General features: G+C 42.7%; 3 protein-coding genes across 3 annotated transcripts; 2 read left to right on the top strand and 1 right to left on the bottom strand.

The window, feature by feature from the left end:
• The first annotated feature begins 551 nt into the window (after window positions 1–551).
• LOC127765878 (uncharacterized) lies at window positions 552–9,557 on the top strand. The gene is made up of 8 exons (XM_052290845.1): window positions 552–718; window positions 1,250–1,320; window positions 4,125–4,398; window positions 5,187–5,456; window positions 6,189–6,308; window positions 6,409–9,040; window positions 9,146–9,227; window positions 9,311–9,557. The coding sequence occupies exons 3-7, from the start codon at window positions 4,223–4,225 to the stop codon at window positions 9,200–9,202; spliced, it is 3,255 nt and encodes a 1,084-aa protein (XP_052146805.1). The 5' UTR covers window positions 552–718; window positions 1,250–1,320; window positions 4,125–4,222; the 3' UTR covers window positions 9,203–9,227; window positions 9,311–9,557.
• Window positions 9,558–14,717: 5,160 nt separating this feature from the next.
• LOC127768709 (purple acid phosphatase 18) lies at window positions 14,718–19,891 on the top strand. The gene is made up of 5 exons (XM_052294337.1): window positions 14,718–15,027; window positions 16,462–17,130; window positions 18,903–19,091; window positions 19,207–19,295; window positions 19,376–19,891. Exons 1-5 carry the CDS (start codon window positions 14,782–14,784, stop codon window positions 19,593–19,595), a joined length of 1,413 nt encoding a protein of 470 aa, XP_052150297.1. The 5' UTR covers window positions 14,718–14,781; the 3' UTR covers window positions 19,596–19,891.
• A 1,646-nt stretch (window positions 19,892–21,537) lies between these two features.
• LOC127768705 (proline-rich receptor-like protein kinase PERK12) lies at window positions 21,538–24,793 on the bottom strand. The gene is made up of 7 exons (XM_052294333.1): window positions 23,653–24,793; window positions 23,089–23,568; window positions 22,899–22,969; window positions 22,720–22,796; window positions 22,409–22,556; window positions 22,125–22,286; window positions 21,538–21,890 (listed from the first exon to the last, which is right to left on the bottom strand). Exons 1-7 carry the CDS (start codon window positions 24,548–24,550, stop codon window positions 21,693–21,695), a joined length of 2,034 nt encoding a protein of 677 aa, XP_052150293.1. The 5' UTR covers window positions 24,551–24,793; the 3' UTR covers window positions 21,538–21,692.
• Between the last annotated feature and the right edge of the window lie 3,031 nt (window positions 24,794–27,824).

Below are 27,824 nucleotides of genomic sequence, written 5' to 3'. Positions count from 1 at the left end.
ATATTAAAAAAACCAATTGCACAGTTAGAGGTAAAACGCGAGATAAATCTTTTGAGTTTAATTAGTCCATGATTAGCCATAAGTACTACAGTAACCCATATGTACTAATGATGGATTAATTAGGCTCAAAAGATTTGTCTTGCCGTGTCCAAGCGTATCATGAAATTAGTTTTTTTCATTCGTGTCTGAAAAATCCTTCTAACATCCCGTCAAATATCCCATGTATCTTCTAATCTTTTTCGCGAACTGTACAGGCCTTGCTACGTGGTTCTTTTTGCCCTTATCGATGGTTATCCATTGGAGCATAGCCAGCCTAGTAGTTGTAGATACAACTTGTAGTTCCTGCACCGTCCGGCCTTGCGCTGCAGGGCAAAACCAACGTAGACACGCAACCATTGATGAGCCTAGACCCGCTGCTTTTCATCGGGCACTGGAGCCTCAGCCCCCAAACAGCACGAATCTCGATGCCGCTATCTCCGCCGCGGATTCTCTCTCCGATTTCTACCGCAGTTTCCGCGGAAAAACCCCCGTGTTCTTCTTTTCTCGTCCTCCTTCCTTCCGCCGTCTCCTTCTCCTCTAGCCTACTACTACGCCGCTCGCTGCTCTCCTCTCCTCCTCCTCGCTCCGCCCTCGATCGGCCGTGTCTCCGTCTCCCCGCTCCGCCGCCGCTCGCTCGTTCGGGACTTTCCTCTCGCATTGGGTCGACGGTGCCCGCCCGGTAACGCGCCCTAATCTAGTAATCTCCTCCGATCGATCATGTCGCTTCTTGGGCTCTCTCTCGTAGTCTTGACTGATTTTGGTCGGTGGCGGCTAGGGTTTTGAGGGTTTATTCGCAGCCGCACGTAGCCAGGACGCCCTCGTACTCGTAGGGCCTCTTTTGACCGTTTCTTGGCATCCGATCGTTCCGGTTATTTTATTGCTAACTTCTTCTGTTTATTCTTTCATTAATAAGGTATTTGATTTTGGTTATTGACATTCTTTCTTCTGTCCCCCCCCCCCCCCCCACAATTTCAAATTGATTTCTTGTTTCCTTTTAAGCCTAGTTTTTTTTATTTTTTTTTCGCATTCTATTTTTCTTTATTATTTCGAGATTTCCCTTCCTCATTTATTTCTAAAGGTTGTGCATCATCGTGTCATTGCTGTCCATTTTCCCTTTTCTCTTTAATAATTATCTTGTCTGGATTTCTCCTACTCGAATAATCCATGGGGGTTTGATCATTTTGATGTTCTGATGTCATATGAATTCCAGGTTAATTAATCTGTGACGCGTGAAGACTTGGATCAACGAAAACTTACCAGCAGATCATCTGCTGGCTGAGGGTAAGAGCAAGCAACGCTTTTCTCGCCATGCACCTACCCTAATTTATTTCTCTCTAAATTAGGTCCTCTTCATTGGGAAAAAAAAAAGTCTGTCATCGAAAAAAAAGAGAAGAAATTGGTCTTGTAACTTAGGGTGTGTTTAGTTCGTGAAAAGAAAATTTTTGGGTGTCACGTCAGACGTTTGACCGGATATCGGAAGGGGTTTTCGGACATTAATGAAAAAACTAATTTCATAACTCACCTGAAAACCGTGAGACGAATTTATTAAGCCTAATTAATCCGTTATTAGCACATGTGGGTTACTGCAGCACTTATGGATAATCATGGACTAATTAGGCTCAAAAGATCTGTCTCGTGATTTCTATGCAAACTGTGCAATTAGTTTTTTTATCTATATTTAATGCTCTATACATGTGTCCAAAAATTCAATGGGATGTTTTTGGGAAAAAAATTTTGGGAACTAAACAAGGCCTTATTTGGGCTCTATTTCGAATTTGACTTTACACATGGACGAATGCTTCGCTTTTTGCAAGGTCCACCATAGTTCTGTTGCTTAGCTGACGTGTTTGGGGTTGGTACCTGTGACGTATGGGTGATTCCATCACTTGGCAGTTATTATTTGGACACATTCAGTGGCCATTGACCCAAAAGAAATTTTAGAGCCCGGACAAATCGAACTACATATTAAGTGTGTTTGCTATGAAAAAACACTACTCCCTCTGTTTCATATTGTAAGACTTTCTAGCATTGCTCATATTCATATAGATGTTAATGAATCTAGGCATATATGTGTCTAGATTCATTAACTTCTATATGAATATGGGCAATGCTAGAAAGTCTTACATTGTGAAACGGAGGAAGTATTTATTATTAATCTCTATGACAACGTCGAAATTCCATTGCGCATTTGACGCCAATGGGCACACCAAACACTATTTTTTGTGCTCGTGTAAGGGGAGCTTTAATGCGCATGTGGCTGCGTGGGGATGCGCCCGCACGCGTGGCTTTCGACCCTTTAGTCTCTTCCTCTTTCCTTTTCCCTCTTTTTACGTATAAAGTATATGCATACGTATATATAAAATATGTATATATATAATTTATGTATACATATTACATTTTTTATGTTTAAAAAAATATACACATATACAAACTTTGTATACATATGTATACAATACATATACATATGTATACAATACATATAAAGTTTGTATACCTACATATTAAAAAACTGAAAAAAAAAACACGAGAGAAACGAAAAAACATGTATACAAGTTTGTATACGTACATACTAAAAAACGAGAGAAAAATAAAAAAAATGGAAAACCGGAAAGAAACTGAGAAACCGGGAAAAAACCAAAAAAGGGCACGTGGCCCCTTCCCACCGCGCGGTTCAGCTGCCCCATCTCTGCGGCAAGCCACGTGGTTGTGCTGCGCGGGAGAGGGCGCGCGCAGCCAACCGCCAATTAGCCTTTTCACTCGTGAAACGCTGGGTTTAATTGCTTGGATGTGTATCGGGCCTGGGGCCTATGGCGTATGGGTGCTTCCCTCGTGAAACGCTTGGTTTAATTGCTTGGATGCATATCGGGCCTGGGGCCTATGGTGTATGGGTGCTTCCCTCACTTGATAGTTACTTCCTCTCATTTTAATTAATTGACATCTTTGACTTTACTATTTAAACTTTGACCACTAATTTACTCATAAATGGTTAGACTAAAGTGAATGAAAATTTCATGCTTATATTTTGGATATAATACATTTTAAGAACATGACATCATTTTTAGTGTTTGTAGATATCTTGTGAATTGGATTGGTCCTAGTGAGAAAGTGAATAGTGCCTGCTGTCCATTATTTAAAAATGGAAGGAATATTATTTGGGCGCTTCCAGTGGCCGTTTACCAAATTTTTTTTTAGAGCCTGAGCAAATCAAACTACATTACTGTTTGCTATGAAAATCGCTATTAATAATCCCTACGATAACACCGAAGCTCCATCGTGCATTTGATGCTACTGGGAACACCAAGTGCATGTCCCAAGCATGGCTGGTGAAACGCTTGCTTCAAGTGCTTGGGTGTGTTCTGTTACTTATGGTTGGACAATTCAATATCATGAACTTCTAGAAGTTTGACTAGGAGATACTGTTTGGAGCTCCACATTTGAAAATGAATGCTTTAGTGGTGCACACGATGCACTCTGTAACTTTCAGAAATTAAGCTTGAAACTGCACTATTTCCACCACTGTTATTCTGGCATGGATGTGGGTGTTAAATCTGACTTGGATCTGACTCTCTGGTTTGGCACATATTCTGCGAACATGACAAATACTTGTACGTGGATACAGGTGATGTTCTGCTCAGATTCTTGCAAAATAAATATCTGAGTAATCTCAAGGTTTCACAAGAAGTGTCCCCCAATACCAACTTATTCCAGCTAGCTATATCCTTGCAGTTGTAAAGTGGTTGCCATATAAATCCTCATCATCATGTGTTATCGATGAGGACAACACTTGGGAGTAAATTGGTTTCTTTGTGGTGAACTATTCTCTGTACCACATGTAATAGATGAGAAAAATATTTGGGTTGATTTATCTTTCTATTGAATTTTTCAATATGCTAGGTTCCAGAAAAATAATCCAGTACAATCATTTAGCTTTCTCTAAACTCCTAGGTTTTTAGAGTTGCGAGACTTCAAATTACAATTTACTAAACAGAGTACTTAGCAGAGTAACATACTAGTAGTTCTGAAATTTTTCTGTGCTGTTTAATACGTCTTGTAACTTTTAACTGAATATTTCTTATTCTTGACAGCTTTATTCCGGAATTGGATGTATACACCAGATCAGCCTCATCTGCATCGTAGAAGCAAGAATTATCAGTCCAATCTTGTGTCAACGATTGACGATTAAATGGGTCCGGACAGACTGCCATTTGGACTTGGTTTTGATAGAGTACAAGCATCAGGGGGATATAGATGCTCTGAGCAGTATGAATGGCAACGTTTGGCCCTTCGTCAAAGAGAAGCAGCAAGGGAGAAACCCCACTGTGGTGCAACCCTGAATTACCCTTTGCTTTCACATCGCAGGTTAGCATCATTTGCATCAATTTATGGAGAAAATTGCATATCTACCATCGCATAAGATTGGATTCGCTGGAATACCATCACTTAAATTGGCTTCGCTAGAATACCATTCTCAATCAGGACATTCGCCAAAATACCATCATGGACGGAAATACCCTTGGCCCTTCTTCCTCCCTCCAATGCTAGAAGAGCTTGCCGGTGGCCCTCCCCGTCGTCTTCATCTTCCATCCTGGCCGCCACGCCAGGGCTCGGGGAGGACGCAGCGGTGTGGAAGTTGTAGGAGATCCACGCGTGCGGGGGAGCTGGAGGAGGCCATCGTCGCCGTTCCCTCGTTGCGTCGGAGTTGAAGGAGCCCACCACCGGCCGCTCCTCATCTTGCCCATTGGCTGCCGCGCACTTTGCCACTGCTGCTGTTCCCTCATTGCGCTGGATTTGAAGGATGCCGGGGGCATCATGTGCGGATTTGGAGATGGCTAGCCATCGTGACAAGGCTCGAGGGTGCTGGCGCAGTGGCTGGGATGGAAGGCGGAAACGACGGGAGGGCTGCCGGCAAGCTCTTCCAGCATTGGAGGGAGGAAGAATAAGGGCCAAGGCTATTTCTGTCCAGGATGGTATTTTGGCGAATATGCCCTGGTTGAGAATGATATTCTAGTGAAGCCAATTTAAGTGATGGTATTCTAGCGAATCCAATCTTATGTGATGGTACATATGCAATTTTCTCCAATTTATGGTCGTCATGTTGTTAGTTTCTCTATCCAGTAGTAGTTTCACTAATGCAATTTATGATGCAGAGACAGGATAGAAGATTCTGTTGCTGCTACAGAAATTCCACATCAGTTTAGAGGACATGATTTGCTGCATAGTCATGGCAAAACTTTGAATGATAGAAGTTGTAGCCATTCTTTTAGGGAGGAAGAAACTAAGGATCTGGTGTCCTCCTCACATGATGATGCTGAAACTGAGAAGAATTTTGCTATATGGGACCAACCTCTTGATCGAACTGGACTCCTGGAGTCAAAGCGACACAGGCGCAGCTCCTCCCCTAGATATTGTATGAAGAGGTGTGTATATGATACCAAACTATTGACATTCATAAATTTGGTTAATCCTGCCATATTTTTTGTTGAGTCGATAAAATTATAGCAAAAAATATAGATTTAAGAGAGATGACCGTATTTAGGAATTAGAATATCCATCCCTACCACTTTGAAGTATGACCTGACAAGAGGGCTCAACTTGTAGCCTCACAAAGCATCACGCAGCATGTTTCACCAATGGAAGCAAAACATGAGTTGCATACGTTGCCACTTACTGTCCAAGCGACTGACTATCTCCTGCCAAGGTGCTACCACTGGCTAGATTGCCCCGTGACATGCAAGCCATTTTCTAGGGTCATGACTGTAACTGTTATTGCTCTTGCCACTGCAAGCCTGCTTTGAAGAAAGACTTTTGGAGCTTTGTTCTTTTCTGCTTCCATTTGTGTAAAGACATGAGGCTGCAGGTGGGGCCCTCTTGTTATGTTATCGCTGCTAGCGATGGAGATTGTAAAGTCTAAAATTTGTAGTTTTGCGGTAGAGAAGTACTCTAGTTTTGCAATATAGTTTCTCTAAATCTAGTTTTGCCATAATTATATGTGATTTTGTGAAATTTACTCTTTTATTTCCCACTTTGATGTTCTCGCATGTTGTATTGGTCAATATTCTGCATTTCATGATCTGTGCATTCCTTAAAGATTTCCTTCCTAACAAAATAAATATGTGCACCATGTTATGATCTATCTTCTGTTATTACAGTTATCCCTTTGGAAATAAGATTGATGGATATCATGGTGAAGGTCGTGCTTGTCCTCGCGATTCATCAAAATGGGGCAACCATAGTCTTTCACCTGATCATGCTCCGACAAGTTGTCTAAGGTAATATTTTTTAGGTGCAGATCTAGATTTTTCGGTGGCAGCATGCACCTGTTTATGTGTATTACTATTATCTGATTCAATTGTTTGTTCCTTAATCTAGGACTGAGGGAGAAGTTCCTTCCCTCAATCGTGTGTCTGAGTATGCAAAAGGTGCAGATGGACATATGCGTACAACAGAAAGACTTGGGGACTTCTTTTCATCTAATCAGGGGAGTTGCACACAAAATAGAAGTTATCAAGAAGTTCAACGTCTGCCAACTGAAGTTAACTTCCCAAATGCCCATTTCTCAGCGATAGATAAAGCAAGGCATCGATCTTACATGGAAAAGTTCCAGACTTGCAAGAAGCATCAGGGCACCTTTTCAAAAGATTTGATGTTTAATATTTCTGATCACCCCTTGGTTGGTCGAACATGTCATAGGTTTGAAGTAGGGAGAGCTCACACCAGTAAGGCATTTGATGAATTTCATGCATTCCATCATGAGCAACTTCACCAATCTCCACGTGATAATTTTAGGGACCAATTGGGTAGCAGTCGAAATTTCAGGAATGTTCATAAAGGAAAGATGTCAAGAAGGCAATGCACAAAACATGATCTCAAGAAAAAGAATTCCAATGTTGCTTTTCATAGTACGTATGGGAGAAACAGTGACCGGAAAAGGCATGGCAATCATCTGGATGGACATAGAGCTAAGAGGAATATGCCTTCTGAAAATCAGTCTAAAGAATCCTGCTATCCGAACATGAAGGATTGGCAATCATATTCTCATGGTGATGTACGCCAGAGTGGTGATAATCAGGAGGGAAATACCAAAAAAATCAAGAAAGGAGGTCAAAATGGAGAAAAAGGGAACTATCATCGAAACAACAATATTCCAACTGTTGTATGTAGTGGCTCAAAGTCTAATGAGAATTCAGGTTTGTTAAGTCCTAAGTGTAGAAGTAAAACCATTATGTCATCAAATGGACCAAAACAAAGTGAAGGAAGTGAGAACATTAAGTTAGAGTCTGATAAGAAGCCTAGTTTGGTTGTTTGCACAAAAAAAACAGAAGACATGAAGAGTGATGAGGTTTCGAATGGTAAACTACAAGATGCTCCAGTCACCTATGTGGAGAATGGTGTGAAAGAATCAGATAATGCTTCTCCGTCTGAACTACTTCGTGATTGTTTGATTATATGGAGAAGATTGAAGAAAGATAATTGTGCTGAAGCTGAAAATGTAAAAAAAACCAATACAAATCGGACAGTGCAAACAAGCAAGGTATCTGTGAGCGAAAGATTGAGAAATGGAAGACCTAGCTCAGGATTTGATGATGAAAACAGCAGCACATCAGGGAGTGCTTCTGTTAGCTCAGAAAGCGATGATGAAAGTAATAGTCCATCTGAGGACTCCAAACAATGTAGAGGTGTAATGTCATCCAGTGAAGCACAAAAGTGTAGCAAAGGAAGAACTGAGAGAGAGTCAGAGCAACCCTTCAAATCCCTTAGTGGCGACAATCGCATGAAAAGCCCACAAAATACAATAGCTGAGAAAGGACTAATGTTTTATCAGGATGTTCCACCAGAAACAAATCCTAGTGAAGTTATGCAGCAGAAAGAACAAGATGACCTTTCATGTTGTTGGAATGGCTGTTTTGATACTAGCACGAAACCAGTTGCTGATTCTCATCCGGAAAGTAGTGTGCATCAGAAGTTTTCTCAGCAGGGAGCAATTGAAGGTCATTCCAACGCAAGGAGCAGACATGAATTGGTTGTTGGCTGTGACATTGAAAATACACTGGAAGCTGATGGTGCCAAATCAGGTGAGCAATCAACTGTTCCGGAATTGCTGGACAAAAAAGCTGCTGTTCTTTGCTCAATGGATGATGATAGTGTGAAGGTAGTAAATGTGTCAGCGTGTTCAAATCAGGACAGTGACACTACTCCGTGCAGTGTGACAAAATTGGATAAAGGAACTGCAAACAAGTTCCTAGAGAAGCCTGTCAATCTTTCCACAGGAAGTAACTTTAGAGTCATCCAATGGGGCGCCGTGGATTGCAACATTGTGAGAATCAAACAAGAGAATTCACAACATGCAGACTCTGAACAGGATACACATCATAAAGAGAGTGGGGAACCATCACAAGCTCTCAAAGTGGCATCAAACCAACAAATACCCCATCAGTTTGATTCTGACAGAGATAATCCTTGTACTACTAGACAAGCTGATTGGGATTCATGTTCCTCGATACCAGACTTAAATTGCTTGCCTAATATGAATACAGATGATGAGCTAGAGCCAGTTGAGAATGTGACTTTTCAGGTAAATGGGGATGGTACAAATCCCCAGAATAATATCAAGAGTCTTTCAGCTTCCTCTTGTAAGCCCACTCTGCAGAAAGAACAGTCTAAGCAACCTGAGCCAATTGAACTTACTGGAGGAATTTGCGAAAGGAAAGATGGAAATAGGTTCCAGTCACCTAATTCACATAGTGGACCATCTCAGCAAAGCATAGTTGAAGAAAGTAGCATGTCCATTGATGTATTCAAGTGTAACCTCTGTGAATTCATAAAAAATATCATAAAGCCATTGTGGGAAGATGGGCTGTTATCCCGGGAAGTCCACAAAATTATAGTGAGGAAGGCTGTGGAAAAAGTGACCACCGTGTTGGGCTCAAAGGTCCCTCTGACAGAGATAGATGCCTGTAGATTTTTGTTAGAAGAATCTCAGAATCTAGAGAAACTCGTTCAGGTATTATGCCAATGCTCTCCCTGTTTTTATTTGATATCTTCTGTTCCATGGCCATGAGTGGTAATTTAGGTGCATTTTACAATGAGCTATAATTTTGTGTTGCAGGGTTACTTAGATTTATACGTGGGAAGGGAAGTTCTTAAAAAGAAGCACGACCGATAATTCTGGATCAGTCCTGCAAATCACAGTAAATATTTGAGCCCTTGTGCTGATATTAATTTCAATCGTCAGTTTTCATTGCTGATCAAACAAACTCTCTTGTTTCTGCAGGAAGCTAACAAGTACAGTAGGAAGCAACTTTTTTTTTTTTTCAGTTTAGATCGGTGAAAGGAAAGATCAAGTGACAAATCTTTTATCCCTTCTCATATGGGGCATTTTTGAACACCCTATCTTATTCCTTGCTTCTAGTTCCCACTTCCATGCACCTGCTAAACATATCAATATCTAATCTATGAAGTGCATAATGCTATGTTGTACTAATTCTGTAAATGTGACGCGCCAGCTTTTGGTGGGTGAATGATGGCGCACTTTCTTTTCAGCAATGTGAAGTAGTATCATTAACCACCTCATCTTTTCGCTTATGCATATCAGCTAAAATTTAAATTTTCAACCTTAAATTTAGAGCTGATTTTGAGGTTTTTTTTATCGAAGTTTATTTTTCTGCCTTTGCTTTTAGATCGCTAAGAATATGTATATAAAAATTTTATTCATAAATTATTTTTCGTTTACAAATATGCTGTTTCGGTTATTCAGCGAAACGATGGCTCCAGTAATGCATGCTTTCGGTTTTCCGCCATGGAAAAAGAAAGGGAAACTGCAAAGTGGACTTTGTGTTGTGATGGTGCAGATTGAGGGGTTGGTTGGTTCAAATACTAACATTGCCTAGGGTTGCCATAGTTTTCTTGCCAACCTTGCCTAAGGTTAGGCGAACAAATTTGGCACCACACTTTGGCTAGCAATCTATAACATTGCTATATTTTTCTGAGACAATGACATGTGGGACCAAAGTGCTAGAAAAAGAATCTTGCCACAAGTGTGGCAATGAACCAAACGCCTGGCTAACTTAGTCAAAGCTACCTAACTTGAGGTGTGGCAAAGTGTGGCAACATGTGGTCACGAACCAAACAACCCCTGAACCTGCTTTTCTGGTGGTGCTATTTCCGCAGTTGTCGATCAATTGTATTCTTGAAGAATTTGCATCTGGCAGGTTCCATAATCCAGTGCGGCTTTTGCTGTTCTAGATTCTTACTGAGGGCTTGTTTAGATTGATGTCTAGCCTTATTTTTTCAATTATGCTTAAACTTATCAGCTAAAATTTAATTTTCAACTTTAAATTTGGAGTTGATTTAGATGTTTTTTCATCGAAGTTTATTTTTCAGCATTTGTTTTTAGGTCGCTAAGAACATGTATATAAAAGTTTTATTCACAAATTAATTTTCGTTTGTGAATATGCTGTTTGGCTTATCATAGAATAAGCTTATGAATAAGCCAACCGATGGAATTTGTCATTTTAAACCATATCATTTTTTTTAGAGTTGCTAAATATGTGAATCCATTTAGTTTCTTACCAAACTTTAATAAATGCATAAAAACTCATTTTGGTATTGCAAAAATTTGGTAAGGTTTATTTTTGCTTGAACAGCTCCTAAACCTCTAGTAAACATATTGGTATAATGAGTGAAATTATAGGACCTCATCTTTTCACCTATGCTTATTCTTGTCGACCAATATTTGAATTTTCAATCTTAAATTTAAAGATGATTTTGAGATTTTTTTTCATTAAAGTTTATTTTTTTGTTTTTGCTTTCTCTCTCACACACACACACACACACACACACACACACATATATATATATATATATATATATATATATATATATATATATATATATATATATATATATATATATATATATATATAAAAGTTTTCTTTATAAATTATTTTTCGTTTACAAATATACCGAAACGATGGGGTTGATAATGATTACTCATGAAAACAGTGTGAAAGTGTCAGTTAAATATGGAGAACTGGGGGTACTCGGCAAACTGCTTCGAAGATTAAAAAACAAATTGCCATATTGCAAACGGGATATACTAACATATTAACTGGTGGATAATCGATATCATTGATGGGCCAGGAGACTCGGGACACTGGACACACCATGATGATAAGCACGAGAATGGTAAAAACGATCACGTCATTTGTTTTATTTCTAAACTTCATTAGACTTGAGTTAAGCAAGTTTGACTATTCATAATAATATTTTTTTTCTTCGCCAAGGTGACATTATTTCTTAACTATACCATCAACGCGCTTATCACCATGATATTTCATGCTAATATAGAGGTATAGATTATCGTTGCTATGCTTCAGAAAATATACTACTCCAAAACTTTCTTCTATATTAGTATTACTTAAATAGCTTTCTTCTATATTTATTATCTTTATATCCCTCCATTTCAAAATATAGCCACCTAAAACCGGATTAGACATATTCTAACACAATGAATCTAACATAGTACTAGTTTATAACTAATGTGATAAGCTAATTTTTGAACCGGTGGCCTTTTTGTTTATGCTTAGGTTTATTGACTTAGATTTTTAAGTCAGCTTTTGGCTTATATTACCTTCGTCCCAGAATATAAGAAGTTTTATAGTTGAACATGGTTATTAAAAAAGTAGATAGAATTAAATAGGGAGACGTTGTGATGGTTAAGAAGTAGAGGTAAGTGGGAAAAAGTAAGTGATGGAGAGTTGTTATTGGTTGGAAATTGAATGTTAGTGAAGATATATTTTTGGACGAATCATGAGTGCTAAAAATTATTATATTTTGGGACGGAGAGTATGATTTATAAACCAATGAATTTGAAGTGCTAAGTGTAATGGTGGAGTCTACGTTCAACCTAGTTTTTAGCTTAATAATATGAAAAGTGAAATGAAAGTGTCGTTAATTTGTTTAGGTTCAGACTTTTTTTTGACTCATAAGTTGGTGTATACGCCTAAACAAAGAGGGCTCTAGTGAGTGATGTTATCGAGGCTAACAATAAGGGGCATTTAACTCTTAACATTTGCCACTTCGTATAAAAAAGTTTAATCCCTCTCGTAAAATCTCCTCTCATCAAGTGGCAAATCTTTTGTCACTCTATTCAACTAAATTAATATAGAGAACCAGGATTCACAAAACGATGAAATCCGATTGGATTTCGCGAAAAATCGACGTCTCGACGCGGCTCGGCAATAGTTCTCCTCTAAAATTTCCATGGTTTCCATCCAAATTCAAATTTAATTTGAGAAAAAGGATTTTTAAAAAAATCCTATAAATAGTATGATATTAATATAACCTGTTGGTATATAATTTTTTTAAAAAGTTGAATTCCACATATGTTTACTTTGTTCAATAAATTATATGGAGGTGTCCGCATGCTAGAAGCTAGAATAAAACCTAGTTTTAACCTTTAGACCTTATGTACTGGACTCTAAACTTGTACTAATGGACTTCAATTTAGGTGGCGTGCATTCTATTTGCCTAATGTTTGGTGATTGATGCCGAGATGCATATTGAATTGTGCGTGATATGTCATATGTGCTCTAAATTATCGCCTTTTATGAGTATGTATTGTATATCGTCTGTAGCTTAATGTCAAGTTATCAAATTTATAGGAGAGGGAATGCCAAAAGTTTTAGATTTCCCCCCAAATGTTTAATCATTTTTTTTCACTATTTTCTACATTTTTAGGAAACAAAAATAAATTTGAAATTCCTTACCAGTTTGTCAACAAAATTGATCAGTTCTCGATACAAACCAAATGTTTTTTTCACTTCGTTTGCACTTTCAATTGCCAATCGAAATTTCGAGATAAATGAATTCAATTTTTTTCCTACAAAATTTGTTTGGAATCTATCGATTTTCGATTGGATTTCACGAAAACCAATGTTCCGCTAGTGTCGGCATAGTAACTGGTATCAAAATTGTGAACTCTGCTCCGAACTAAGTGTACGACTCAGGCCCAGTCCTAGAGCAGGTCAGTCAGCTCGCCCCGGACGTTTGGGGCACCTATAATTGTATATATGCCATACTATATGGTAATCGAAGCATTAGACTGCTGCTCTATTTTCAATTTGAAGACTTAATTAACTGCAGCCCACGTAACAATGACATGGTGAAAAAAAAAACATGGCCAGCTAGCTCCAATGCCCGTGAGGCCGTGACACAGCCATTTTGTCAAATTGCCAATGGCTTTAATTGATCAAGTGCTACTAATGGAATACCCTGTTCATACATGCATGATGCAATATTTATTTTGTAAAAAAAAAAAAAAAGCTAGACGACATGTTGCAGGAAAGGCCCTTTGGCACATGGAATAACCGCACAAGAATAGTCTGTTCATCCGCTTATGTTAGAAGATAAGTCTGTTTACGAGAGGTACTTCTTAATTAATATGATCCTCATATAATTGCTCCCTGTTTCAACATTCTAGCAATCAACTTTTTTTTTTCAAAATACTTCTTGTTCTTACGATTCACATTTAGACAAGTTTTTCACTTACTACCCTTCATTAATACAACCATACTGCTCCAATGCTAAGTTTATTTTTTCTCCGCATGTACGCTTTCCAAACTATTAAACGGTATGTGTGTTTTTTTAAAAACTTTCAATAGATGTTTTAAAAATCATATTAACCAATTTTTAAATTTTTTTTAAGCTAATGCTTAATTAATTCGTACGCTAATCCATTCTCTTTTTTTTTCCAGGAGGCGAGGGTTCCCAACCCCACCAAGAACACAGCCTAAATTTTGATATTTATGATGTAATTAACGTGTACTAATGTAATTTGCCACACATCCTGGTTTATTACTGCTATGAGATGTGCTACAACGACAAGTAAACTAAAACGGATGTAGTAATGTAATTTGCCACACATCCTAGTTTAATTTATTTCCGATTAATTAAATATCTACTTTACGTTATAATGAAAAAGAAAATGTTTTATAGGAACTTCACGGTTATATATCGCCCAGAACGCCTGAAATGTTAGGACCCTAGAAAGCAGGGATTAAGATTATACGTTTAATGACACCATACCTTTATCGGTGAACCTAAGAGCTCATCAAGCCCACATGTCAGCGATAAAAGACACTAGCTGGTTAGAGGGGCTGATCTAGAACGATTTTGCTATATATTTATCGACAAATATTCTCCTAAAAATTTGACAGATGTAATTATAGTACAATCGTAGTGTAATTACACTGTAACTTGCATGTAATTACACTGTAACATAGTGTAACTTGTATGTAACTTTCAAAAATCTTTCTGTAATATATTATTTCGGTAAAATGGAGGTTGTGGGAACAAATCCTTACACATATGTGTGTGCTGTGATTTTTTTCTTAACAAAACAAATCTTGTAATAGATTTAACGATTCAAAATTACGTGAAACTTATATACAAGTTACATTGTAGTTACATGCAATAGATTTAACGATTCAAAATTACGTGAAACTTATATACAAGTTACATTGTAATTAGATGCAAGTTATAGTGTAATTATATATAAGTTACAGTGTAATTATACTATGTTTATAATATAATTATATATGTCAAATTTTTAGAAGAAAATTTATCGACAGATAAATGTATAGGTGTTCCCGATCTAGAAAGCAGAGTGTTGTGTACTTGTGTTGACCTGACCCCCATCAGCAGCAACAGAGCGAGAGCTTTGCACACGCCGTCCAGCGTCCAATGGAGGAGCGAGCCGGAGCGCGCAGGAGGCCTCCCATGGCCGTGCCTCCGCTTCTCCTCTTCCTCCTGCTGCTCTCCTCGTTCTCCTCCTGTGCCGCCGCCGCTTCCGGGGCTCCCGTGGGCGAGGACTACGTCCGGCCGCCCGCGGCGGCGCGGCGCTGCGGCCTCCACCACCGGAAGGCCCTCCTCAGCCTCTTCCCGTGGAGCAAGAAGAAGGACTCCTCTTCCGCCTCCGATCCGCAGCAGGTGAAACCTCTCTCTTGAGATCCTTGATTCTTCCGCGGCGTCGGCTTGGCTTGGCTTGCCTCCCGATTTGTTCCGAGGTAGGTTGGAGTATAAGTCAAGTTTTGTCGGGTCTGGTTATGTTCTGGGAATCCAAGAAGCGATCGATTAGAAAACACATGAATCGGCTCGGGGATCGATCAATCAGTTTGTGGCTATTGCTTGGTAACCAACTTCCCTGTTTTGTACAGTTTTGGCTCAAATTTTGAACTGGTTGTAGCTGATTTATTTTGTGTTCAATTAGTGTAGCTCATTTCCCTTAGCTAGAAATATGTCTAAATTCGAAAATTACCAATTTCAGCTTATGGGCCTATTTGTGCTCTAGTAGTCTGGTTCTGCAATTTGCTTTAGGCGAGTGAACTCGTCCGTTCTGTATTAGATGTGACATGCTAACTCTATAACAGTGCATTTTTGCTATTTGAATTGTATGTTATAACAGATGATTATGTTGAATCCAAGAAACTCTATAACGTTTGATCCTTCAACTATTGCCGCAATGGCTCAGTTCTGTCCTTGTACTATTAACTGTTGTGATATCTGAGTTTTTCCTCAAATTTCACAAAGGACAATAAGTAGGCAAATCAATCCCATAACTTTGCCCGTTCTCTCACTTTCATGCTTCTGAGGTGATGGGTCCATGTGCAAAACACTGAGACCACATGCTAATTTGGTGGAATTGAGCCAATGTTTGGATATTTGGGACAAGTTTGGCCAAAGTTACATTACATATTTTGCCTAAATTGAGCCATCGGCATAAGCTGAGATACCAAATGCACTATTAACCCCCCTTTTATCTTGCTTGTTGTGGTTTTGCAAGTGTACCCAATCATAATTCAAAATTCAAATGGTTTTCATACACTTGCTCATTCGCATGCAGCGTTATGTATTTATGCAAAGGACTGAAGAGGTTGTTGACCAGTGATAACATTTCAACCTCATTCCATGGTTTGAATTTTAACTGCATCTCATTACTCATTAGAATGACTGAATGAACTATGGTTACCTAGAGATACTTGCCACGTTGATGTGTGTGATCAGTTGGACTCAAATGGTAATACTTGCTCTGGTTTCCACAGTATCAGATGTGACAGTACTATATTAGATACTTAGATTATTAGAACTAATATAGCTGTCTTCACTTGTTTGGCGAATAGATCTTTGTGTGTGTGTGTGTGTGTGTTGGGGGGGGGGGGGGGGGGGGCATGTCCTTTACTAGCACAGAATTGCACTCAAATGCATGTAAAAAATATCTGAGAAAATTTGCAGTCTCTATGCAACTAAACCTTCATGCCATCCTTGAGTATATATGGAGTCTTTTTTGAGAATTCAATTCTTGTATTTGTTTTGAACATTTTTCTAATAGATAACCAGTGACTAAAATGCGCAATATGTTTACAGGTGCACATTTCACTAGCTGGAGAAAAGCACATGAGAGTTACATTTGTCACTGATGATAACTCCGTCCCTTCAGTTGTAGACTATGGAACTGAAGCAGGCACATACACATCAACGTCTCAAGGAGAAAGCACATCATACAGCTACTTAATGTATAGTTCAGGAAAGATCCATCATGTTGTTATTGGGCCCCTTAATGACAACACAGTTTACTACTACCGTTGTGGAGGACATGGTCCGGAATTCCAGTTTAAGACACCACCCTCCCAATTTCCCTTGTCATTGGCTGTTGTAGGTGATCTGGGGCAGACCAGTTGGACAACTTCGACACTTAATCACATTAAGCAGTGTGCACATGATATGCTTTTACTCCCTGGTGATCTCTCTTATGCGGATTATATGCAACATTTGTGGGATTCTTTTGGTACATTGGTGGAGCCACTTGCTAGCACCAGGCCCTGGATGGTGACAGAAGGAAATCATGAGAAGGAAAGGATACCGTTTTTTAAGTCTGGATTTCAATCATACAATGCACGATGGAAGATGCCTTATGAAGAGAGCGAATCCACATCAAATCTCTACTACTCCTTCGAAGTTGCAGGGGTGCATGCTATAATGTTAGGTTCTTATACAGATTATGATGAAAGTTCAGATCAGTACGCTTGGCTTAAGGTATATTACTTCGTATCTCTTATCTCCATATCGCATTTGATTTGCCTATGCTGCTCGTTTCTGACAGCATCAATTCTATTTATTTGAGATAAGAAGATTTTTATATTAGATAACCATTCACGACCAGGCCTGTAGAGCATGGGTGTGCAAAGTGATCAACTATAAAGGGCCCCACCAATTAAGGGACCTTCTTTCTTCAGTTTATGTTTTGCTCAATGGTCAATTAATTTGGTATAAACATGCAATCCATCTGCAACCTAGCGCTTGTCCTCTTTTTTCGCTCTTTGCATACACTTATTTTTACACAAAGACAACTGATCTGTCTCTACTCATGCGAAAACTAACTATTTCTATCTTAATTCCCAATTTGTTATGCTAATGTCAGTTATTTATTATGCCTTAATTCTCAATATATCGAGCTACGAGATGTTATCTCCTTCTTGATTTTGAGTGAATGTGTCACTACCATTGCAAACCATCACCATTTTTCATCATATGACATGTCCATTTTGAGTTTATTTAATTCAGCTTCCGAATCTTTGGGTATTGTTCTAATAAAAAGCTGACAACTAGAAAAACATTTCATAGTATCTAGCATCCAGCAATTGATTTTTGTAAATTAAATAAAATCTATTGAACATCTATAAATATTTTCTTGAGCTCTAGTTGTACAAAAGTGCATCACTGACTTTCTTCTGAAAATTTTGGACTTCGTGTGATACGTTTTGATGACCAGAAGGCGTGATGATCCATAGGGGTGTTATTTAACTTGCCCGAACCTCTCTCTCCCCCCAAAAGGGCTTGCAGCAGCTATGTTAGATGGAATATGCAACAGCATTAGCTTCTCTAAGAATTTTGTAGTTCTGCAAATTTTTGCAACCTTTTATATTTGTGAATTGTGACGATATGTTGCACGTCAGCACGGATTGCTATGGTAGTGAGCAAATTTGCTCATAAATGTTTTCTGCAACACCATCATTGCTATGGTAGTGTGCTTCATGCTTGGTTATCATACTGGGTGCTACATGATACAACCATACATGCTGCATTATATTTGGTTGTTAAAAATCTTCCTTTTAAAGACGGAATTGTGGAAGTAATATGGGGTGCTCTTCTTTTCTTTTCTTCTCTTTTTTCCCTTTCGACCATGTGTTCCTAAATCATAAAGTTAGCTTCAGCCATAATGTTAATGATGTTTAAAGATGGAATGCTGGAAGTATTGGCACTAACTTCTCTATATGCAATTTCATCATAGAAGTTCCACAGGACCCAGAAATACCATGTGTGCCCCTGTTGACAATTGCATCTACATTTGAAGTTCTTTCAAATTATACTTTTCTTTGTGGGGTACTTAGTTGCTAGTGAAATACCCCAGCCCATTAATTCCAGTTTAGGCCCATTAGTGTGTTCTAGTTCGGTCCATATGTGGGATCTTGTTTGGGCCCGTGTGGCCCAAGTGTTCTTGTATGGTGGGATTAGTCACACATTGGAAATTTAGATAGGTTTGGGATCCATGCTCCAACAATAGTACCTACGGGTTAACCCTTTTACACGAAACAAGGACAAAAGTGTCAGTCGGGTACTATGCCTATGTGGGCCTGCTCTAGTGCGGATTTTGGGATGGGGTGTTACAGTTACTCAATTAGTCCCTCCTAGCTGGCATATTTCTCTATGTTTTTCTTTTAAAAAAAGATGCGCTCAACTTTGAAATCCACCTTACTCTTACTGACAGCAGATTACTTTTTCCTTGGATTATCTTGGCTGCTTTTCAGGCTGATCTAGCTAAGGTTGACAGGAAAAGGACGCCATGGCTCATCGTATTGTTGCATGCACCATGGTATAATAGCAATTGGGCTCATCAAGGCGAAGGTGACAGTATGATGGCTGCAATGGAGCCTTTGCTCTATGCTGCTCATGTGGATATGGTAATCGCAGGTCATGTGCATGCTTATGAACGTGCGGTATGGCTCCTATCAGATCTCTTAGCTGCACAATATTATTGTTCAAAACTTTGGCCTCTGACCTTTTAGTCCATGGTTGTGACAATTCCATTTGATGATTTCATTGTTCATGAAGGAGCGAGTCTACAAGGGGGGACTTGATCCTTGTGGGGCTGTTCACATAACAATTGGGGATGGTGGAAACAGGGAAGGCTTGGCCCACAGGTACCATTATAATACCATGGTTAGAGCTCTGAATGTAAATCACTTTGGTGTCATTATATACAACTTTTCGGTATTTTCAGGTACCGCAATCCGAAACCAGCTTGGTCAGTCTTCCGGGAAGCAAGCTTTGGGCATGGTGAACTAAAAATAGTAAATGCCACGCATGCTCACTGGACTTGGCACAGAAATGATGACGAAGAACCAGTGAGAACGGATGATGTGTGGATAACCTCGCTGGCTGGTTCCGGGTGCATCCAGGACGGTAGTCATGAGTACAGGAAAATTCTGATGTGCCCTTAAGAACATCTGAACAGACATACAGACTACAGTTAGTAGCATAGTCTAAGTGCCTGCCATGTATATTGTATATATGTTTACGACTTGCTAAAATACAATCTCAGAAGCTCTTTTTTACTGTATTTTGAATCTTGGCTAATCTGGAGATACTACTGTAGCTTGTCGACATATCTCTTGATGTATGCAACAATGTTTGTAGCCAGCCAAGTGAATGGCATTCTGAGGAATGCTTACCTTGTGTAACTGGACGACAGTCATGATATGAAACATATGTTATGTTACAACTGTTAACGACCAAATTTGGTAAATTTACATCGGATTTGGAGTTAAGGCCGAAGCGGATTTGGGAGGAAATCGATAACGGAAACAGGTATGAATCGGCTTCGGAACCGCATCGGCTACAGTGTGCATCAGCAGTTACCGAATCGGACAAGGCAAGCCGATGTAGCCGATTCCGGCAAGGTGATATTGGAATCATTGTCGGATTGAATTGACGTGCTTCATGATGATTGCCACGTACGGATCAAGTCCGAAGAAGGCAGTTGTATCTATTAATTAGGAATAGTTTGTTAGTTTCCTTTTTATCTTTAGGAAAGTGTATTTAGTGTCCTATAAGGACTTTATGTTTTCCTTTTATCTTTAGGAAAGTTTCTTTCTTGTCCTACAAGGACTAGTATTTATCCATGGGTATAAATATGTACACCCAGGGTCATTGTAATCTATCTTCACGATCAATACAATTCGGCGCATTGCCACCTTTTACCTTTTCTACTTTATTTTATCGTCCGGCGGGACTTGGCACCTGACGCGGGGCTGTATCGGTGTTAGATCTCCGGCTAAGGGGTAAGTCCAATGTTCCGCCAACCCGGGCAATTGTATCGTTTACGTCGGCGTCGTTCAAGGCTGCATCAGTATATTCGACCTCTTGGATTGCTCTGGTTTGGATGATATATTTGCCTACAAATTTATCATATGTCTCTGTTAATCTAGTCTTAGCATATCAATTTAACTCTATCGGCTGCTTCTCGTTTTAGGGTTTCTGCCAGTATCGGCTAAATCGCGTTGCTAGATTAGATTAGCTTAGACATCTACCACCCTGAAAACTCAGTCAACGGTTTGATTGTCTAGATATTATGTTTCTTTTCATACTTAGTGTTGCATCAGTTAAGTTTGATCTACTAAGTCGTGCTTAGAACCATAATCTCTAGCCTGCTTTTTATTTGCCAATAAGGGATTCATCGGGGTTTCAGGCGGTGAGTTATCTGGATGTTGCATCGGCTCATAAGAATTGCATATACATATATGTTGGATTTAGCTGATGACAACAAAAGTTTCACTGTTTAATCCAATATTGTGGATTTCATGACATCGGACCTCCAGCCGATGTGTGTTTTAACCTTCGGATCGATGCTTATTTATCATATCATTATTTTGCCAATTAGTTTATACTGGATTATATTGTTATTTTATTACATCATCATCAGCCGATTGCCTTTATATCATCATCTACATTGGACATATAGCCGATTGCTTAAACCCTATCGCTATCGGCTGGTATCGGCATCGGCTATTATCGGCTATCGGCTGGAACTACTCTATCGGTTTGTCAGCCGATCGGCTGTTTTGATCTACTATTTACATATCTTGTCAGTTGCAGAATCAAACTGACTGGCACGCTCGCATCTCATCAAGATTTGGACCTACACAGAAGCTAAGCAGATATCCCAGATCGGTGTGTTCGATTTTTTCGTCAACAACAACGTACTAACTGATTCTTGCACACTCTCAACGGTCACACGTCACGCCTGAAAAGGGTGGCAGTAAGTACGAAATCGATGGACGAGGTTGTCGCCGCGCCGCGAAGGCTAGCGAACGCCAATGTCAATGCACACACCGTACGAAGTCACAACCGAGCTTAGAAGAAGAAGAAAAAGGAAATCTGTTCCCAAATCAACAGGATTGCTATTCAAAGCCTTTTTATATATACACCAATTCTGCCACCCCGTCTTACATACATGCATGCGTGTTAGTTACGACAACAAATTTAACAACAGCGCATGTGCCGTTAGTGCTCAGCTGGGCCTGGTCCTGGAGCTGCTGCTAGCGTGGCGGACGGCGTACGTCGTCCTTGCCGGAGTAGCCGAGCTCAGCGGTGGAGAGGTCGTTGGCAAACGCCATCCGCCGGAAGAGCTCGATGTCCGCCGAGTACTGGTTGGAGTCGTACGCCATGCTCTGCCCAAGCTTCACTCCGTTGGTCAGGTCCGGCGAGCTCCCCTCCACGTCCAGCGATCGCCACACCTATATATCCAATATATAGTTTTTTATAATACACTATTTGCATTGACAGACAGATACATATATACATTGGCAATTATATTTATCAAATCATTTTTGTTATAACTAATAGAAGTTGACTTGTATGTTCGTCGGAGTGATACATCTAATACATCTTGAAATCTTTGAATGATTATTTAAGATAACATGTCAGAAACGATAGATACGGCCCTTGAGGGATGATTTCAGTTTAATTACCTGCACCATCCTTGGTCTCTTGGTGACGGAGTAGCGAATGCAAGCGGCCGCGGCCTCCACCATCCTCCGCATCTCCGACTTGGAGTAGCGGCGCTCCAGCGCGGGGTCAGCGAGCTCCCTGAAGTCGTCCGTCTCCAACGCGTCCACCAGGAGAGGCCGAGCCTGCATCCACCGGACACAGATCACCAGCCATGTGACCATGTAACAAGACAGACTGACAAAAGCTTTCGCGTCGGCGTCTGTAATTAACTTGAGAATCATCGCATGCATATATACTTAATTACCCATTCAACTAAGCTCTCTTCTCCGAGGGGCTGAGACGAGTCCACGGGCTTCCGCCCGGTGATGAGCTCCAACAGCACCACCCCGAACGAAAACACGTCCGATCTGTCCGTCAGCTTCCCGCTTGATGCGTACTCCGGCGCCAGGTACCTGTGCAACAACGACCAAGGTTACATACAAATATACAATCCGTGTCATGTAACGACATACGAAAGCCATGCATCCTACATAGAAATTTCGATCGATCGAATTAAACCATGATATATATGATGATCTGCATTAGGACGTACGGACGTTCGAAGTGCTTAATTACCCGAATGTGCCCATCACGCGCGTCGAGACATGAGTCACCGAATCGTTGGTGAATTTGGCAAGACCGAAATCCGCGACCTGTTTTTTTTTTTTTTTTGGTCACCGATCGGCAAGAAATTCAATCGTCGTCAGTTTGTCATTCTGTGTGGAATGCTGAGGAGGAACAAGTTGTGTTCGCACCTTTGCTTCGAAGGCGTCATCCAGGAGGATGTTGGCCGACTTGATGTCCCTATGTATGATCCTAGGATGGCCTGCAAATACAATAGAGTCGATTGAACGGTTAAATGAATGCAGAAAATTAAGCTGAAGACCAAATTAAGTGTAATTGCGTTTGTTTAAAAAAGAAAGAAAGAAAAAAGGTGTGGCGTACAGTCTTCGTGCAGGTAGGTCAAACCACGGGCTGATCCGATGGCAATCTTCATCCGCTTGGGCCAATCCATGACGGGGAGGCCTCCTCCGTGCAGGTGATGGTCGAGCGTCTTGTTGGAGACGAACTCGTAGACGAGGAGGTGGTGGTGCTCGGTGACGGAGTAGCCGACGAGGGTGACGAGGTGGCGGTGGTGGACGCGGCTGATGGTGTCCACCTCGGCGCGGAACTCCTTCTCCCCCTGCCCGCTCCCCACCTTGAGCTGCTTCACCGCCACGCGCCGCCCGTCGCCCAGCGCCCCCATGTACACCTTCCCGAACCCGCCCTCGCCGATCACTTTCTCCTCCGCGAACCCGCCGGTCACCGCCGCCAGCTCATCGTACGTGAACCACGACGTCGTCCCGGAGAACTCGTACGAGCTCGTCCCGCTCGGCGACGCCGTCGGACCGTTCGACGGCTGGTACACTTCCGGCGACGCCACACCTGCATCTCATGCCATGTCATGCCAGGACACGAGCCGACGTCAATCCATGCATGGACATTGGACAGATGGACTACTACACTTACGCTCCGGCACGACGAGGGTTCTCCTGCGCGCCAGGTTCATCACCTGTGCCGGCCGCCGCCTCCTCTTCCACCGGTTCTTGATGCACAAGAACAAGAACATGGACGCCAACGCCAGGAGGAAACCGGCGAAGGCGACACCGATGAGCAACCCGCTCGGCACGTTGCCGCCCCATGCTCCCACCGATGGAGCCGGAGGTGGTGGTGCGCCGGCGGTGGTGGCGTCAGGCGGGCTCTGAGACGTGCCGGCTGTAGTTAGGGAGCTCGGCATGATCATGCTGTTACCGCCCGGTGGTGGTGGTGGCTGGATCGGCGGCGCCTGTGTCGTAATAAGCGTCGTCGGCGGCGATGGTGGCGTCCCGGGCGATGGCATTTCGCGCGGTGCAGGTGGCGAGGTTCCTGCGCCGGCAGGAGGTGTGGAAGACGACGACGACGACGACGACTGCGCATTTGGGGGAGGTGAAGGTGTTGTAGCCCCTGATGATGGCGAAGGTGGCGGCGAGGTTCCTTCTTCCGGAGGTGATTGATGCGATGGCGGTGTCGACGACGTAGTAGGAGGCGGAGACGGCGGTGGAGGGGACTTGCTTGGTGGGGGCGGAGAGGGCGGTGTCGTCGGTGCCGGAGGAGGTGGGGATACTGACGGGGACGCCACTGGCGGAGGTGAATCTTGGGACGGCGACGCGGGACTCTGGTTTTTGCCTGGAGATGCCGGAGGAGGCGGGGGCGGAGTGGCCGGCGGCGGCGGCGGGGGAGGCCGCTGAGGCGAGGACGGTGTCGGTGGAGGAGGAGGAGGGGAAGGCGACGGCGAGGCCGACGACGACTGCGGCGGGGGCTCCGGCGGCCCACCGGCAGGGGCCGTGGCCGTGTCCTCCGTAGACGCCATGAGGACGCGCGGCATCATGCTGCCGCGCGTTCGTCCGGGTCGTCGTCAATGCCGACGCGTTCCGGTGAGCCCCCCTCACAGAAGCAACAATGGCATCTCGCGCGCGCGTGACGTCGTCGCCGTAGGGGGAGGGGGGTGCGGCGGCCGGGCCGGGCTCACATCGGCATTGGCGCCGGCGAAGCAGCAGCGGTGGCAAGGTTGATGCTATTCTCGGTTGTGGCCCATGGCGTCCTGGGCATGCACGGGACCGGAAAGGAAGACTACGGCTGTGAGGCGTTCCGGTGGTGCATGCAATGGTGGCCGCATGTTTCTCCTAGTAACTTCTAAGTGGTGACCACGGTGAACGGCTGACATGGTGAGCGACTGAGCGTACGCGTTTACGTGGTGATTCGATCGGTCTATCGCCGTGTTTAGTTTCAAAATAATTCATCAAACTTCTAACTTTTCTATCCCATCAAAACTTTCCTACACACACAAACTTTCAACTTTTCCATCACATCGTTCCAATTTCAACCAAACTTTCAATTTTAGCGTAAACTAAACACAGTCTATATATAGCACAAGCTAGAACATGTATTAAAGGAGTCATGGTGTTTGATTCCTAACAAAAGAAGTAGAAAATTGCCCCCCAAAAAGTTTTCCTTGCGAGTTTGCTCTGTTCTTCCTCTGTTTTCCTTGCAAAGCTCTTGACAGATTTGCAACAGTAGGCAAGATTTGCGTGTGCGATCCTGTGCCATTTTCCAACACTGCACCTCGCCTTGCCGAGAAGAAGATGAGGTGTGATTTAACGTCGCGGAGCTTTCCCAGCTTCTGTTTAAATTCTCCCCTGCTTTTTTTTTTTGTTTCTCGCTTACTTTACTTGGTCTCTTGGACGAGTGGAGGAACATAGCAGCAGCGGGAGCGACTTCTACGATTGAATTTAATAAGAGAGCTCTCTCCCTCAATTATACGGCCTTGCGTCCAGGGCCGGCCCTAGGGGGGTCAGGCCGTGCGGCCGCCCGAGGCCCCCAAAATCTAGGGGCCCCCTATGCACATACAGTATATATACTATGTATTGTATAATTCTAGTCCACGTGCCATGGATCTATATTAAGTTAGATAGCTGAATAGCCTAATACAGAAAATAAATTTTAGTCCATTGTTAGGCATGTTTTAGCGAAGCCGAAGCAATCTTCATTTGACTCCCGTCGCTTTGCCTTGATCACATCACGCCACTCACGTCATGCCGCCTCGATCACGTCACGCCGCTCGTTGCTCCTGCGCTCTCGGTGACTTCTCGGCGTCTCGCAAACGAAAACAGCAAGTTGGCAAATCGCGACTCGCCAATAACCACGCTCGTGTCAATCGTCCGCCGGTCGACTTCTCTGCTCGCTACTGCTATTTATTTCTCATTGGAGTTTTAAAATGTTATATATAAATAATTTTGTCACATTGAATATTAAATGGTACGTGTTTATCAGACTATATAAATATGTAAATTAGTTTATGTATATATGTAGGGGCCTCCATATAAGTTTTCGCCCTGGGGCCCCAAAACCCCAGGACCGACCCTGCTTGCGTCGCTCATAGGGCAGGCACCCTCCGCCCGAGCGAGCCGCTGCAAACCGCGTGGCTCCAAGGACAGTGACGGTGGGACCTTCTTTCTTCCCAAGGTAGCGGGGTCGGAGCCCACGACCGTGACTAGATCCAGGATGACGCTAGACTGGAGCCGACGCCTCAAGGAGCTGGCTACTGGTGGCGAAGAGGAGAGTGGTAGCAAGGACCGGTGAGGAGGCGTTGACCCATGCAACGACGGCGAGGCAGCACCGCCGGATATGGTGTCCCCTACCAGATTCAGCCCCCTCCCGTCCGGATCTGGCCTCCCTGGCGCGGGAGACCGGCTCCCCTGCACGCACTCGAGTCGGCAGCGTGACGAGGCGGCGGATGCAACTACGTGGAGCGAGGTCGAAGGGTGCGGTGGAGCGGGCGTTGACGGCGGGCACGGCCGTGCAGTGCCAACGTCAGGAGGAACGTGGAAGTGGCGACAGGCATGAGAGGAAGCGTGTGGCGCTACCTGGGAGCAGAAGGCGTCCTCTCTCCATTCCTCATGCTTGCTGTCGTGTGGGATGGCTACTCCCAGTGGAATGCTAGCGAAGCACAGAGGCACGCGACCAACGGTGGTAGGCCGACGTGGCGTGAGGTGGCACGCCCGGAGGCGACGGGACCGTGGAAGTCCAAAGCGGTGAGCGGGTGGCAGCGTGAGAGGTTGATGTGGGCAACGGCAAGGAGGCCGGCCAGCTAACAGTGTAGGAGGCCATGCGATGATGGCAAGAAGGCCGGCACGACGGGGAAGGGAGAGGCCCGGGACGACGTGTGTGCTGCTTTCCACGTGGAGGCACACAGAGGCTGTTGGTGGGGGGCGCTTGTATAGCGATGTCCATGCGCTGACGGAGGTTGGCTGGGTGGTGGAGCAATGGAGCGTTGGCTGTGGATTGACATTTGGCATGCGTCTAGTGTAAAACCTAACTCGGTCTTGCCGGGCCAACAACAATGATGTTTTGGGTGCCGTTTTCCTTCTTGTGGCGCTATCAAGCCGTCCCTCCCCCTCTTGTGGAGTTGCCGAGTGAAAACCTGTCTTAGTTCTCTTTGAAACCTCGAACGGACAGTGGCGTCGGTGCTCATTGACGCTTTTCTCCCTAGAGACATCGTCTAGGAGGCCCCTGACCAAAATTTCTCTCAGGCAGTTTGTGTGTGCTCTCTCTAGATATTTGTCCTCTTGTGACGATGCCCTAGCTAATGCAAACTGGCCATATTGGTGGGTCTTGTGGGGGAGAGCGGTTCCATTCTTCTCTCTCACCCTCTCCCCTCCAATCCCAAAGACGTGGATATAGTTGAGTGCGGTGTTCGGCTCTTAGGTATTGGTTTTGGGTGGTTTAGCTATAGCTCTTTTTTTTTTTGTTGATCTAGCGGCGGCTGGTCCAGTGCTAGCCTTCTCCTAGATTCTATGTAGGTGTTGTTAGTGTGTGGTGATGGTTTTTTTCTTTCCTATCTACTGCCTTCCATGGTGGTGACCTTGTAATTTTTTCTATGTTGGAAACTAATCCTTCACACACATAAAAAGGAGTGACTCATTAGCACATGATTAATTAAGTATTAGCTATTCTGAAAAATTGGTTGATATGATTTTCTTAAAGCAACATGCACATATTTTTTTTTAAAAAAAAATGCACTGTCTAGTAGTTTCGGAAGCGTGTCCCACTGGTCATGGGAGATTTTTATACGGGCCATGTCACCTCGAAAAATAATGTCAACC

This window comes from Oryza glaberrima, chromosome 3 (assembly GCF_000147395.1).
Source record: "Oryza glaberrima chromosome 3, OglaRS2, whole genome shotgun sequence".
NCBI lineage: Eukaryota > Viridiplantae > Streptophyta > Magnoliopsida > Poales > Poaceae > Oryza > Oryza glaberrima.
This window is presented reverse-complemented; position numbering and strand designations above follow the sequence as displayed.

What these genes read in the sequence shown, in the direction of transcription:
- LOC127765878 (XM_052290845.1), top strand. Translation starts at nt 4,223, where the DNA reads ATGGGTCCGGACAGACTGCCATTTGGACTTGGTTTTGATAGAGTACAA. An exon ending in CCTAGATATTGTATGAAGAG is followed by an intron (nt 5,457 to 6,188) that starts GTGTGTATATGA and finishes CTGTTATTACAG; the next exon opens with TTATCCCTTTGGAAATAAGA. An exon ending in GCTCCGACAAGTTGTCTAAG is followed by an intron (nt 6,309 to 6,408) that starts GTAATATTTTTT and finishes TCCTTAATCTAG; the next exon opens with GACTGAGGGAGAAGTTCCTT.
- LOC127768709 (XM_052294337.1), top strand. Translation starts at nt 14,782, where the DNA reads ATGGAGGAGCGAGCCGGAGCGCGCAGGAGGCCTCCCATGGCCGTGCCT. An exon ending in TGCATGCTTATGAACGTGCG is followed by an intron (nt 19,092 to 19,206) that starts GTATGGCTCCTA and finishes TTGTTCATGAAG; the next exon opens with GAGCGAGTCTACAAGGGGGG. An exon ending in AGGGAAGGCTTGGCCCACAG is followed by an intron (nt 19,296 to 19,375) that starts GTACCATTATAA and finishes CGGTATTTTCAG; the next exon opens with GTACCGCAATCCGAAACCAG.
- LOC127768705 (XM_052294333.1), bottom strand. Translation starts at nt 24,550, where the DNA reads ATGATGCCGCGCGTCCTCATGGCGTCTACGGAGGACACGGCCACGGCC. An exon ending in GACCTACCTGCACGAAGACT is followed by an intron (nt 22,970 to 23,088) that starts GTACGCCACACC and finishes TTGTATTTGCAG; the next exon opens with GCCATCCTAGGATCATACAT. An exon ending in AAGAGAGCTTAGTTGAATGG is followed by an intron (nt 22,287 to 22,408) that starts GTAATTAAGTAT and finishes CGGTGGATGCAG; the next exon opens with GCTCGGCCTCTCCTGGTGGA.